The sequence below is a fragment of the Sphaeramia orbicularis genome, chromosome 18 (assembly GCF_902148855.1).
Source record: "Sphaeramia orbicularis chromosome 18, fSphaOr1.1, whole genome shotgun sequence".
Taxonomy (NCBI): Eukaryota; Metazoa; Chordata; class Actinopteri; order Kurtiformes; family Apogonidae; genus Sphaeramia; species Sphaeramia orbicularis.
Genome location: NC_043974.1, coordinates 31,839,185 through 31,854,299, shown reverse-complemented (window position 1 = coordinate 31,854,299; position 15,115 = coordinate 31,839,185). Strand labels below are relative to the sequence as shown.

Sequence of the window (15,115 nt, the reverse complement as noted above, 5' to 3'; positions counted from 1 at the left end):
ACTGGTCCAGCCCACTTGAGATCAAATTGGGCTGAATGTGGAACTGAACTAAAATGACTTTGACACCCCTGATTTAGAGTGAATGGAAGAAACTTCAGACTGAAAAAGTTTTAAAACAATAATATTTGCTCACTTCCCTTCCAAGGCCGTGGTCAGTTCATGCCTGTAGCCAACAGGGGGCAGCAGAACTCCAGCCACACTGCGCATGCGTGACTACTTTCCACGTACGTGTGCATGTGCAGTTATGAGTTGAGTGAACGCGCAGACATGAAGGAACTGAAACTTAGCGGTTGTTCACCGTAGTGTTACAAATACTTTAATTAACATATAATTAGCTGAATTTAGGAAGTATATAAAGCTGAAGTGGAACATTTATAACTAAAATGGACATGTTCACCGAAGACGCAGGTAGGAAAACATCGCTGTATCATTTATATGAAGCTGGTTAAGCTAACAAACTAGCGTGTCTGTGAAGTAAACATGCAAATTACGCCGAACAGCACGATTTAACATATTTTTTCCTTGACTTTCTTTTCTAGAATTCATTGATATAAACATGATGGTGAGTATATACATGTCAAATAAAGTTGTTTTCAGTGTTTTTGTAAGTAGGGGTATCTTTTAAGTACCCATATGTTGGCTCGTCTCTGCCTGCGGTGCTAATAATTAAGCTAGCATGGGTGTCCACTGCGGTAAGAGTGGACAGACAGTGCAAATATAGCAGTATGTTATGGTTTGTTTTGTTACTTTACAGCTCGGTATAGATCTTTTAGAATAATGTCCGGGACGCACTCATTGTTTGCATTGTTGTTTTGGACATGGTAGATGACAGTTAGCATCTTAACCCTTCTCTTATCTACTGTTATTAAATGTTTAATAACCTCTGAACCTCCCAAACGGTTAATGCTGAGAATAACTGAGGTAAAATGCAGTTTCTCAGCTTTCATCATTATCAGATATGACTCATTTGGACGTTCAGGGGCTCTTTAGTGAACGTGGAGCCACCGTCGTTGTCTCGGTGGATAGAGACAGTTGTTTTTACTTTCGTTTTAAAGATGTATAGTTTCCTGAAAAAGCCATTTTTCCTCAGTTGTCTCTGTTTTGATATAATAACCTGGGAATTTACACTTGGATGAACATCTACATTATCAGTATATTAAATATAGGAATATACTGATTTGCTTTGAAAAATGCCGAGGATATCGTAATAAATGTTGATAAATCACTTAAAAGGTTAATTATAGAGTAATATTCTTTCAGAGATCACAACATAGACATATTGGGCTTAGTGTATTTTCGCCTGTCTTTACTTGTAATATCAGATTAATGATTAAAGCTGAGAACTAGCTGTCTCTGGATGTTGGATACTGTTTCCAACTGGTGCATCAGTACTGGTGTTTTTTCAGGAAAAAGGAAAGTGAAACTTAAGGACTGGTTTTGACATGGTCTTAATCTCACATTTGATGGACCTGACATTGAATTCTGTCTCCTGTCTAGCAGATATTTAGGGATATGTTTCGTAGATGTTCTATTCAAAGGATGATGGAATATAACTTATTAGGTAAGAATATGCAGAATAACATCCTACAAACACTGGCCTTTGAATTCTACATAACATATGAATTTAAAGTCTGAATCTCAACCTTAAAAAATTGATTTAAACATTGATTTTTCCCTTTCACTTTTAACAGTTTAAGCATAACAGTCCAGCTGCATGACTTTATGTTTCCTAACAGGGCTGATGGCACCTGATGATGAGCTATCACACTTTCCCTCTATAGACGTTCAGGCAAAAGACAGTGTAAGCTCATTTTTATTTGGTCTGTTAATTTAAATAGCTTTATTTTGCGTCCTACACAGTCCTAATGGCAGACATCTGTGAATGTTTGTTTTGTGACATTTTTAGAACGTGGAAAGAAAAGCAAGATTATTACAAGAATCCAAAAAAAGCAAAGAAAAGAAGCGGCTTAAGAAACAGGTGGGTTCTAATGGGTGGATGGTTTTCAGTGCTCTGTGACATGCATCCGTTTTCAGATAGTGATACTATTGAATTGGTCTGACCAAAAGATCAGATCAATATCTTGAGGTGGAATCATGATTCATGATCTGAATCATAATTTTCTAACCTCTTAAAAAATGTAGGAGTTATAATCAGGGATTTTTAGTTTTCTAATATCCAGAGGCTCAAGGCTGGGTGTTCTTTGGGTTGTCTTGACAACCAGTTCAGCATTTTTGGATCATTTTAAAATTGAGATTATTAAAGTATTTACAGTGTTTGTACATGATGAAGTGAACACATTCTCCTGTACATTCAGCTGCAGTTTTAACTATGTAGACTGTGGGGATTTTCATTTGTTCACTTAAGATTTATAGTGAATCAAAAACATTTCTATACTAAAGTATCTGTGTAAATTAGATCCAGTGCATGTCAGAGTTCAGAAACCGGACCTGCAGTTGACTGCAGTAATACAAATACATGTTGCACAAACTTTAAATAATGCAAACTAAACACAAACGTCAAGGTCAGTTTACTTTTTTCCCTATACTTTATTTTTATTTGTTTTATTATCAGACAATACAACACAGAAACTAGCTGTCACTGGTTGAACACAAAATATTTAAATGACAGACAGTAGTAATTATGCTTTGTTTAGTTTATAGTCCAGCCATTTTCTCCAGCGCTTTATGACGATATGTCCCTTGATCCATAGGAAATAAGTCAATCTTTCCATCGAACGTTAGTTTACTTTTAACCTTCACCCCCCTCCAGACTTTCTTGGTTTCCCTGATGTTAATTTTTTTTATTTATTTTTTTTTTGCATCTGTACAATGTGCAATAGTGTGATTTGCAGTATATGGAGCTTAATGGTGTATTTTTATTTATTTTGTTAAAATCTCACCTGATAGGGACAATGCATATAGGCAGCATTACATTTAAAAGTATGCATTGGATGCAACATAAATAGGACTTCTAGCCATAGAAGCTAATTTTCAGTCCGGGTAGGATTTTAAGAAATAACTCTAAAAAGAAAATTAACAGTATGACAACATTAAAATTAACAAAAAAGCAAAGATTGAAAAATGCATACATGTATAGATCAGGAAACGATCAGTCATGCAAGTTAGCAAAAAAACCACAAAAATCAACTGAGCAGGAAGAGGTTACAGACTAGATCAACTCTAGGGTAATATTCAGTGATGATTTGTCATTGTTTGAGCTACAGTTTTGCCTTGTCATTGAAAACATTTTGATTAGTTGATTTTTTATTTTTATTTTTTTTCAATTTCTGATGGCAAAGAATTTCAGATCTGAGGACCTTCAACCAATGACTGACCAAATGCTGTTTAGCACTCTCTACCAGCAGCTCTTTTACTGTTATATTTTAGATGATTTGACTAAATTTTTCTCGTGCAAGACCATGTATGACAGATTTACTGAACTAAATATATTTTTGCCCAACAGAAACAGAAGGAAAGAAAACGACGTGAGAAGCTGGAGAGGGAAAAACAAAACCCTGTAAAGGATGAAGAGGTGATGTTTGTTTTTCACATCTTTTAGATATTCAACCAGATTTCCCAGGTCACCATGAAAACCTGTGTTGTATTTCTTTTTACAGGTCGATAAGTCATCACAGTCAAAAGAACCAGGGAGTAAATCAGTAAACGATAAATCTAAAGACGGTTCCATTAAAGATTTGGCTTCAGCTAAAGACACAGACAGCAGTGACAGTAGTGCAGACGAATCCAGCGATGAAGATAGTGACAACAAGGACTCTGCCGACTCTGAGGTACCAAGCACTGCTTCACATTCCTGTTCATTAGATAATGTTTTGAAAAGGAAAAGTGTATTGAGAAAAACCAACTTTGTAGAGGTTTCTATGGTTGGGTGGACTTTATGTGTTGCTTCGGGTTTTGTATCCTCTTTCTTATGTAAATTAGAACATGAAATTTATTTCACATCTGTAGATCTGTCACCATTTCCAAAGCTGACTTAACAGTATAACAGGAGATGTTTTGCTGAAAATGGGTTTGACAATAATCAAACTCATTTCTGCTTTGTAAGCTTGAATGGCTCAGAAATACGTCTGTCTGTCTCTACTTAAGGAACTGGATTTGACAAGTACTTTTGTGACTAAAGCTGCTGAGATAGCCAGACGTAAAATGGAGCAGAAACCTCGGCCGGAGAAGAAGAAGACACCAGTTAAAACAACCCCTAAAAAAACAACTGAAGACCAGGACGTTGAAAAGAAGGTAAGGTGGTGTAGTTTGGTCAGTTTCTTCAGGCTGAAAGATGCTTTAAAGGAGCAAATAAATGACTGCTCTTGTTTCCTCCTTTCTAGTTACAAGATTCCATGACCCTTAACATGCCTGATGCTGAAAATAATATAAAAATAAGTACTCAACTTGCATGTGAGTATGTGTATCACTTGTATTAAAATAATGAGTCAGCAGCAAAAGTTGTTTGTGACACTGTATGACATGACAGTGAACAGGAAGCCTGGTGATGCAGAACGTCCACTGCATCAGGAGTTTTCACTGATGCCTTCAGGGCACAGATACAGGATGCCTTTGGCAACTAAAAAGGTTGACTAAAGATCATGTGTACAAAGAGTCAGTTTGTTCAATAAGATATGATAGAAATTGTCTGTGAATGAGGGGCTGTTTTTTGTGATTTTTGCTTTAAATGTTTTTTTGATTGCTTGAAAATGCACATTGGGGAAAACAATGCATGCATGCATTAAGAATCATTGAACTCTGCCAAGTATTGTTCCATTTTCCAAACCCACATGCTCTGTTCCATCGAGGGCAAAGCTGGATGCTTCAGCTCATGATGAAACTGTCAAGAATTTATTTATTTATTTATTTTGCGTTTGTTAATGTCTGTCTGGGTGTCTTTTTTCCACAAATATTTCATGATATTTGAGATTGTGTAAAATTCATAATGTCCAAAAACTTTTTCTCCACTCCTGTATTGTGTGTGTGTGTGTGTGTGTGTGTTGTTTGCGAATGAACTGAAGAAAATTTCCCACTGCGGTGGACAATAATGTTGACTCAAATTGTACTTAAGAGAATGTTCAGGTACATCAAAGTCTGGATTTTAATGTGTGTCTCTTTGTTTGTATTTTAGTGCTTGGGAATAAATTTGCAAGTGCCGGAGATTTTAGTCAGGCTGTGAAATATTTTACGGATGCAATAAAATACAACCCGACAGAGTTTAAGTAAGTGAATTTTTCATTTGCAGTAAATTTGCTGATGCTGCAAGCCCTGCACCTGATTTAATGCATTGTTTATAATGTTTCTTTCCATCACAGGCTATTTGGAAATCGTGCTTTTTGTTTTGAGAAGATGCAAGAATATGAGAAGGCACTGACGGATGCAGAGCTGTGTCTCAGTATGTGTCCAGGTTGGGATAAAGGCCTGTTTCGGAAGGGCAGAGCTCTGGCAGGTCTGAAGGTAAATGCCCATATGTTGAATCCTTTCATTCAAGAATTATTGACAAACAGAAGCAATGGAACATGTATAACTGGATTCAGATGAATGACTGCACATCTATGGTTTGAATGTAGTTTAATGGTAAACTGACAAACATGTTCATAAACAGTACATTTATGATTTAGCTCGTCAGTATGAAAGTATTAACAGAAGCATTAATCGCCATGTGGTAATTAAGGTATTGCAGTGCTATGATCACTGTTAATTTAGACTAACTATTGCAAATGTTGTGGGTTTAATTGTAATACATGTATGAAAGGATTAAATAACTTACAGAGGTAAAATGGAATAACCCTACATCCTGGATATGGGTTTCTAGCGGTGGCGATGCTAGAGGTGTTGTAGATATAAAGTGTAAGTCTTACAGGCATTTGAATTTATGTCAGTACTGGACAGAGGTGTAAGGAAATATCGGTTCTGCAATATATCATGATATTTAATTTCACAATACTGTATCGATATTAAAAAGTACTGTATCGATATTTTTAGGTTTATTCAAATGCAGATATTGTGGAGGTTAATTTTAATTTTAATTTTTTGTTTATATATTATTTGTTACTATTTAACACTTTTTTTATTAAATAATGCTAGTTCCTTTGTCAGGATTGCACAAAAATAATGTTATGACGTTAGTCGCTAATAGAATATGAACATTTCAGCAGGATCTTAACCTATAATGTCTGTAAAACATAATTTAAGTTTTAGCAAAGGAAAATTTTGTGATGTAGCATTAGATCCTGTTGTGATCAAATAAAACTGTGTTAAGTATTTGTGCATATTTCTGGCGTGATTCAATTCTTCCAGGAAATAATCATTTTAAAAGAAGAAACTAACAAAAAAAATCGCCTTTTAAACAGTATCGTGATATATCATATCGTGATCCTAGTATTGTGATTTGTATCGTATCGCCAGATTCTTGCCAATGCACAGCCCTAGTACTGGAAGAGCAGCAGTTAAACCAGTTATTTCATATTTAATTACTAAGTGCTGGTTTCACTCCTAAAACATTGACATTCTTATCATGTCCCACATATTTTAGTTTTACAATCTGAAAACAACAGATGACATTGACAAATGAACCAGTGTCAGTCGGTGTTAATGACCTGAAGCGATCCCAGAGTATAAGGTTACAGCTGTCATGCACACTAATACTTTGATCATTATCGGATTTCTAATGTCAGATTATTCAAGTGATCATGTAAACAGTGTAATCTGATATGCTTTATCGTAGTGCTGCAGTGTGACAGAAATAAAGACAGAAAGATCTAACATGAAAAGAAAGATGATCTCTGAAACAAAGAACATCATAACTAATGTGAAAGTTAAAGTAAACGGTAGTGATGAGTATTGGGCTGTATGTTACAATACAGGATGTCAGCAGTTGCTTTTTAGATGGTGCTGGATTTAGACGCCTGAGTCAGTTGTCAAAAAACCCTCTGAAACATAAAAGTTGCTTAAAGGATCTGGTATTTGCAAGCCATCGTGATGTTCATGTACAGTCAGGTCCATAAGTATTTGATCAGTAGCACAGATATTGTTTCCAGCCACACTTGCATTGACATCTCTTTGACGTCATATTGAGGATTCCAGTGAACAGATACCAAATGCAAAAATCAACATTTTGAATTAACCTCAGACCTTTTTATCTGCTTCATATGTCATAGAGTAACCAGGAAACATGATGCATCTGAACATAAAACTGATGCTCAAGTCAGTCATCCGATTACTTTTGAGCCTCTAAAAATAGACTACCTTTAAAAATGGTTGTAATTCCTAAAAGGTTAATGCAGTATTTTTGTTAAAATCCTTGGATTAAAGCTGAAAGTCCACACTTCAATCAATTCTGGATTGTTTAATTTCGGTTCCACTGTGGTAGAGTACAGAAGAGAAATTACACAGTGTGCGTTTGTCCAAATACTGCAGTGAAGGAGCATCAACTTTGATTCTGCTGTTATGTATCTTTTAGTGTGTTTGAATCACATTAGACTGTAAATAAATTTTTTGTCAGGCCATGACGATGATAATAAAATGTGGTTTTAAAAATGTATTGATCTAAAATCTATTATGTTTGTCCTTTTTATAGATAGAGGCAGACCATCTGTAAAACTGGTGAATTTAAGGAAAAAACACTACAAAAAACCTCAAATCTCTCTGACAGTTAAGTTTAGTTAGTTGCTGCATCAGACACAGTAGTGCATATTGAGCTACCCTGATTACCTTCAAAATACAACAGCGTTAAGTGATTTCAGAGTCACTTCAACTTTTGTTCCACACCACTAAAGGAATTCCAAGTTTCAGAGTTGAACAGTGTCACATTATTTACTTGGCCTGTTTCAGCAGAGCTGATAAGTCCAGTAGACTAAACTTTGAGTCTGGCCCAAGGTTGCAGATATAGAATGCTCATCTCATCTCTTACCTTTTTTTTTTTTTTTTTTTTTCCTCCACAGAGGTATACAGAGGCTGCAGATACCTTCAGAGAGGTTCTCAAATTGAACAGTTCCTGTGGAGAAGCTGCCCAGGACCTGATGCGGGTGCAAATCATACAACTAATGGTGTGTAAAAGTAACATGTGTTTGTTGTATTAATGAATTCTTACAGAACAGCTACACTCAATGTGTCAGTGTTGAAATAAATCAGCCCAGAGTCAGACGTCTACATCACAAAAATGTGAAAGTTCAGAATACTTTATTAATCCCAGGGGAAATTGTGTGTTATAGTTGCCTTGTGCAAGTATGATGAAAAGTAGCAGGAAAGAGATTATCATTACTACAAAATGTACATACCTCTAAATATATACAAAATGAGCACGATTGGAACAGCAAATTTTACAATATGTACTAGACAAATATCAATATAAGTAAAGCAATTGTACATAAATTAGTGCAAATGTGTGTGAATGTGAGAGTAAATGGATCAATAATGTAAAGTGCTTTGGTGCCTTGAAAAGGGCTGTAGAAATCTAATTCAAAAACATTGTTGTGTGTAATTATAATTATGTGGTTACAAGGTGGAGTTAAAAGCATCAGCTGTCTTTGCATTATCCTTTGTTTCTACATTTCTCTCACTGACTAGAAACCTACTGTTAGTAACAATGTTTTAGTGACCATGACTTTTTTCAGTGACCTTGTACCACCGAAGACAATTATTGTCGTTTGACTTTCCCTTTAACATTACCATCTGTTAATCACACATTTCTAGTTGAAATTGTTCTTTATGTTTATTCTTCAGAACTCATTTATCTGCGTTGTATAATCACCCAGACCGTGTGAACAGACTTGTAGATATAACATTTCTGCATTAGTCTTTGTGAAGGTAGTTTGATGTGGTCTCAGGTCAGCTTTGTCCCCTTCTGTAGTTCAGACTGTTGTCACTCTCTGATGCCCCCTTCTGGGCCAATGAAGAACACACTTCTTTTTCAACCTGGTCATACCTTTTTCTTTCTGAAAACTAGAGATGGACTGATCTGGCGTTTAGTTCTGATATCTGTTCCCAGAGTCTGTGTATTGGTTAACAGAGCTACAATCCCATACTAAATTCATTTAATGATCAACAAGCCTCATTTTCTGAAAGAGACCACTATCCAGGTGTCTCTTTTGCTAATTATGTTTTGGGACTCAGGAATACAGTAAAATAAACATAGAGACTCCATCGCAGAGAATATAAACTTTCTAACAAGGTATATCATATACCTTGTTAGAAATATATACTATATGCTACTATAAAGAAATATAGAGACAAAAGTTTTAATCTAGAAATTTTAATCTATTTAATGCAAAATGAGTGTGAATGGAGAGGTTAAAGGAACTGGGACTAATCCATTGATAAACCTTTTTACAGATGTATGGCTGCATCTAAAAACTAAAGATGGTCTATATTTATATGTGTGTTTTGTTTCAGGACTATGGTTTCTCTCAGGAGCAGAGCTCAAATGCTTTAATTATTCATGGGACCTTTGATAAAGCTCTAGAGGTGTTGTCCAAGTTAAACCATCAACCTGGTGAGTGTCATTATCTCTTCTACTAACATCTCACATGTGTAGTGTGTATTTAACATTAGCACCGTTGTGGAGGCATAAACAACAAAGAAATTTTGTGGAGAATGGATTGGTTGTCAATCAGGCCTTCCTTTATTGTGCACAAGTGAGAAACTGACAGACGAAGCTTCGCCCTCTCTCAGAAGTCAGTTCTGGCCTGTCCAGGAAGTCAGTCTAACTTATAGTAGCCTGCACTAAGCTTAAATGTGATTGGTAATATGATGTACGATGCTGTCGCTAAGCAGAAGAAAGAAAATAAGATACAAACAGACAGAATGCAAGACCTTGGAGTTGTCCTAGGAAGTTTTAGGGAGTTGGGTTATGCTGTATCTTGTGGTATCGTTAGAGACAAAGTAGCTTAGAAAACCTGCAGAATTGAGAAACTGACTGAGAGTAAACATTCATATTTAGGCCAGTGGTTAGAAAGAGAATGAAAACTGAAGAGCTATCGTAGGTGTCTTATAAACTAATAGAAGACTTATGGTCAGTATTAAAATCAGTTTTGACGGCACCCTTTCAGTTGAATTCCTGATATAAGTTGTTAAATGTTATCATCTACTTTTGTGTAAAGCCTGTTCTTCTGTTCTCTTGTTTTAGGTCCTTTCCATAATAGTGCTCACCCACCGGCTCAGGTGGTGAATGTTACAGGAGTCTCCCCCGTCCTTTCTGCCAAAATGAATTCTGCCACTCCTCATCCTCCACCTTCCCACAGTGTTCCAAAACCACCTCTACAGAACGTACCTTTAGGCCCGGTCCAGAATGTCCAGACTCAGCAAAAGACCAACAATGAAAGACCACCACCGTGAGTACTTCAGTCACACAGCTGGATGAAATTTCCTGAGTTTTCTAATCATGTCCTTTGGTGTCATTCTGGTTGACTGGGGGAAACTTAAACATTGACTGACTTCTTTATTTTTCTCAGCTTTGAAAGTCGCCCTTTGAGGCGACATTCAACCACATTATAATAAAAGCAGGTCCTTCAGAGACATAAATCCTGTAACTGGTTCATTATCACCTGAATTTGTCACCAATGGTATCCACACAGATATGATTGCACAAGGACCATGGTGTAGTGTTACCAGTCACAATTAAAATGACCTAAAATTATGTTTAAGGGGCTTTGAAATGTCTAATGATCAGAAAGGAAAGTCTGTACTTCAAAAAAGCCTTGTGTTGAGATGAACAGTTTGAGTTAAATGAATGATACGGGTGTTTGAGTTTTCATACTTGACGGTGTTAGTGCAGGACTGGACAAACAGCAGATTCGAGTTGCAGCTATTGATTATTTTCTTCAATTCACGTAAATGATTGAGTAGGCAAAAAAATAATGAAAATGTGGAAATGACATGTCAGACAATGACAAAACTTGTTGGTTATTCCAGAACCAGTCGAAACAACAGCCTCAAAAAGTATAAAAGTAAAAGGATGTATGTAAATATCTATATAGAAATAACAATACAAGTGTATATAAAAATCTATAAAACAACAGTATGTGCGCTGCAGTCTTCAACACATTTGTATCCAACTAACATGTTGATCCTGGTGTCACAATAAGTGTCCCTGTGAAACAACAGCAGAACCAATGTTTAGAGGCAGTGAAATTAAAGAAACAAAGCTTTGATTCAGGAAAACTGTAATCACATTTTATTAATCGTCTCAGGTCTACAACATTTATTTCATGGCATATATATTTATAGAGCAGAAAGGGATTGAATATTTTCAATGGTGGCTTCTCAACCAGTCAGAAACAGTACTGATTCTGTTGTACATCATCTGTTTCCTTTGCTTTCATATTTAATTCTTCTTTTTCTTTTAACAGGGAACTGTTTCCAGTTTGGGTGGGAAACTTGAATTGCTCTGTAACTGAGACCATGATCTCCAACCTGTTTAATGAGTAAGAAGACAGAATATTCATGTGTATCTATTGTAAACGTCAGGCTGTTGTGATGAATTCCAGTCACTCATCCTTCGTCTCTATCTCTGCAGGGCTGGTGTCGTTTATAGTGTCAAACTCCTGGTTAACAGACGGTGTGCCTTTGTCAACTTTACCAAACCAGAGTGTTGTGATAAAGCAATTCAACGCTTTCATGTAAGTACTACCTGCACTGTCACAACTCAGCTTCACACAGTGTTGAGACAAACTGACTGAATATTCTCATTATAGAATAGAATTAGCTTTGTCATTGCAGAATTCTATAGTATAGTACAACAAAATTTGGGTTTCTGTTCAGTAAGGTGCTCAAGTAAAATACATCAATTATAAAACATACATACATACAAAAGTGAATCCAGTGTCAAATGCGCAATGTCCTGAGTATGGGTTTTGTTACTATTTACATAGCAGCAGAGTAAACCAAAGCAAATTAACACAGACCCTTCAAAGTAACTGCAGAACAGCCACAGCTCTGGGATAGAAATGATTATAGGCAATATGTGGTGATTTTACAGTAATTTTCTTTAAAATCAGTTCAGACCATAGAAAGGCATCAGTCCAGCTAAATTTTTTGGATCACAATTTGATCTTAAGTGGGTTGGACCAGTAAAGTCATAGAGTAATAACCTATAAATAATGTCAATTCCACACTTTTCTGCACTTTTTAGCATGAAAAAAGTGAAATTACACTATGGAAATGTTTACATCTACAAACTATCCTTGAATGTGAATGACATGATTATTTTTCTGACACTTTTATCAGTATTATGGCTCAGTACATGTACATTAACAACTTGCAGATCACAGTGGATCTACAAAGACGCATAGATTTGACATTTAGTAAAACATTTCCTGTCTGTTGAGATTTGCTCCTCATTATTTGTACGTTTGTGCTTTTTCAGGGCTTTGAGTTGAAGGGCGTCAGACTTGCTGTGCGATACCCAGACAGGATTCCTCCAGGCATGGGCATTTCCAAATCTGCCCTCAAAGCTGATGAGAATATAAGGTGAGTTTCCACAGTCAATGAAATGTAGCCATAAATCCTGTCATTATTATTATTTAGTGGATCTGCTCTTGTGAAATGCTGCAGTAACCATGATGTGAACCTTTTTGTAAATCTTATGTTTAAAGGGGCTCTGTGTAGTATTTCTAAATATTTTTAAAAATGCCTAAAATGATCATTAGTGTGTTGAGAATAGAGTTCTAGTAGTCATGGTGAAGACCTGATTAAAATAGAAGCTCTTCTTTTCTCCACTGGATACAGCTGGAAATGTAAAGAATGGAGTTTGATGCTGAATAGTCAGCGTTTCTCCTACACAGGTTTGATTCTGAGGCTTATAAAGTTATTATGGGATGTTATTATCTTTGCTAAGTTGTCATTTGTTGATCCACGGTTCAGACTAAATTGTGACAGTTCTGACTTTATTCGATTCCAAACTGATCTTTAGTTCAGCTATTGACGATAACACTGTACAGAAAACGGGTGATTAGTGGTTTTACTGTCAGTTTACATTACAGCTCTGTTTTTAGACAAACTACACTGGTCTACAGTTTTTTAGAATTGATTTGCTTCAGAGGTTAAATGTGCTAAATGTTACGTATTTTAATAAGATGAATTGGAAAATAAATGACAAAAGTGCTGGTTTGCTGATGTTTTCAAGGTATATGATCAAGTGTTATTACACATATATATTGGTTTATGTACATTTATATAATAGTTTTATAAATCTTCCACTAAATAGAACCTGTAAAGTGAATGTATTCTAATGTGCAGACAGTGTTTTGAAGTAGATCTAGTAGCTCTGAGACAAATATTCCTTTTGAGTCAAACCCATTCTCTTGTTAATTCTTGAATTTCACATTTTAACCCAAGGCTGTATCTTGGAAAGTTCAGCCAACCAGCATTTTTTACTTGATTTTTCTTTATCAGTGACTCTCATGTGGTAAAATTTCATTACTTTTATTCTGGAAGCATTTTCCTTACAGACCAGTGCTATCAGCTGACACAGCAGGTGAAGATAAGCGTCTAGTTCAGGGGTGTCAAACTCATTTTAGTTCAGGGGCCACATTCAGCCCAAATTGATCTCAAGTGGCCCAAACCAGTAAAACAATAGCATAATAACCTGTAAATAATGACGACTCCAGATTTTTCTCTTTGTTTTAGTGTAATCAAAATTATATTATGAAAATATGTCCATTTACAAACTATCCAAACAAAAATGATGTGAATAACCTGAAAAAAAACTGAAATTTCTTGAAAAAAATAAGTGCAATTTTAACAGTATTCCACCTCAAGTTACCATTTATACATGCATATTACGGGTTGAATCAACAAAGGCACAAAATATTTAATAAAGAATAATGTTAAAATTTCACTTTTTTCACTAAAACAAAGAGAAAAATTTGGAGTTGTCATTATTTAGAGGTGTAATGTCATATTTTTCACGTTAAACTAAGAAAATTTGGAGTCATTTACAGGTTACTATGCTTTCATTTTAGTTGAGATCACATTGTTCTGTATGCGGAACCTAAACTAAAATGAGTTCAACATCTTTGATTGTGAATATCTTAAGTGTAATTTTTGTTCTTTGCAAATTCATCCCGTGGGCCAGACTGGAACCTTTAGCGGGCCAGTTTTGGTCCCTGGGCTGCATGTTTGACACCCCTGGTCTAGTTTGAGTTAAATTATCCAACCATGAGTTTTAGTTTGAAGAAAACTTGATGATCCCATAAACAGATGTGTGTAAATAATGTGTTGTATACTTTATTCAGTGGACACATAGGGTTGATTTGTTGGTGGTTTTGGTCTTAAGTGTGTTCTGGTACTAGACTGACCCCTGCTGGTGAGATTTGGAATATCAATACTACATAGAACCCCTGTAAATGTCTTTTACCATTTGATGTTTGTGAAGGACTTTGTGACGTTGCATTATAATGAAAAAAAAACAACCTTTACTTACAGACAAAACCAGTACATGGAGGGGAGGTATCCACCCGGCCCCAGGAAACCTTTTCCCCCGTACCATCACGTCCATGATCCCAGAGGCTTCCACAAATACTGAAGGACCACCTGATGCCTCTGAGGACCTTCATGTCACCTTTAAAATAAAAATAAAAGCAGTTAAACATGATTTTAAACCAAATAGCTTAACACTGGCTGAACCAGACTAATTCCTGGTATCTGCAGGGTTTAAAGCTTTCTTTACACGTATGTTAAAATCACCAGTAGTTCCTAATGATTTTAAAAATGGTAATCTTTTATATTATTTCACAATTTTCCTGTAACCAAGTTGATGGAAACAGTGTATTAAAGCCAGTGTTAACAGCTTTATTTTATTATGGCTAAACACTTACGTAATCACAAAACAATACAATTTATGTGTGTGGGGGTATTTTGAATTCAGTGACACTGAGCAGAGAGAAGAAGGCTAAATAAAAGCCACTAGGTTTTTTTTTCTACCAAGTAATGCTTCAGGTTTTCTATGTCGGACTAGTTTTACATTGAAGTGAGTCCAATATGTTTTCTTTGGCTGTCAAGAAAATACTGAAATCTATATCATAGTATTATATAGGATTATGGAAACATGACTTTCTGTCCAAATCACACACCCCAAAGAAGTATTTTACATGTTGCATATTGTGTTACTATGCAAGAC

The 15,115-nt window shown here is 35.7% G+C and overlaps 1 protein-coding gene across 3 annotated transcripts; it reads left to right on the top strand.

Annotated features, from left to right (window-relative positions):
- The first annotated feature begins 229 nt into the window (after positions 1 to 229).
- On the top strand, positions 230 to 14,686 carry LOC115438887 (tetratricopeptide repeat protein 31-like). 3 transcript variants are annotated; one of them, XM_030162769.1, is made up of 18 exons: positions 230 to 408; positions 540 to 562; positions 1,501 to 1,561; positions 1,737 to 1,801; positions 1,907 to 1,978; positions 3,464 to 3,532; positions 3,618 to 3,788; positions 4,105 to 4,251; positions 4,341 to 4,410; positions 5,129 to 5,219; positions 5,313 to 5,454; positions 7,941 to 8,045; positions 9,391 to 9,490; positions 10,124 to 10,328; positions 11,346 to 11,420; positions 11,513 to 11,615; positions 12,362 to 12,465; positions 14,422 to 14,686. In XM_030162769.1, exons 1-18 carry the CDS (start codon positions 384 to 386, stop codon positions 14,519 to 14,521), a joined length of 1,728 nt encoding a protein of 575 aa, XP_030018629.1. In that variant the 5' UTR covers positions 230 to 383; the 3' UTR covers positions 14,522 to 14,686. The 3 variants fall into 3 exon arrangements, with proteins under 3 accessions (XP_030018629.1, XP_030018628.1, XP_030018630.1); XM_030162768.1 differs by having other exon boundaries at positions 1,498 to 1,561; XM_030162770.1 differs by lacking the exons at positions 1,501 to 1,561; positions 1,737 to 1,801; positions 1,907 to 1,978 and having other exon boundaries at positions 231 to 408.
- The last annotated feature ends 429 nt before the right edge of the window (positions 14,687 to 15,115 follow it).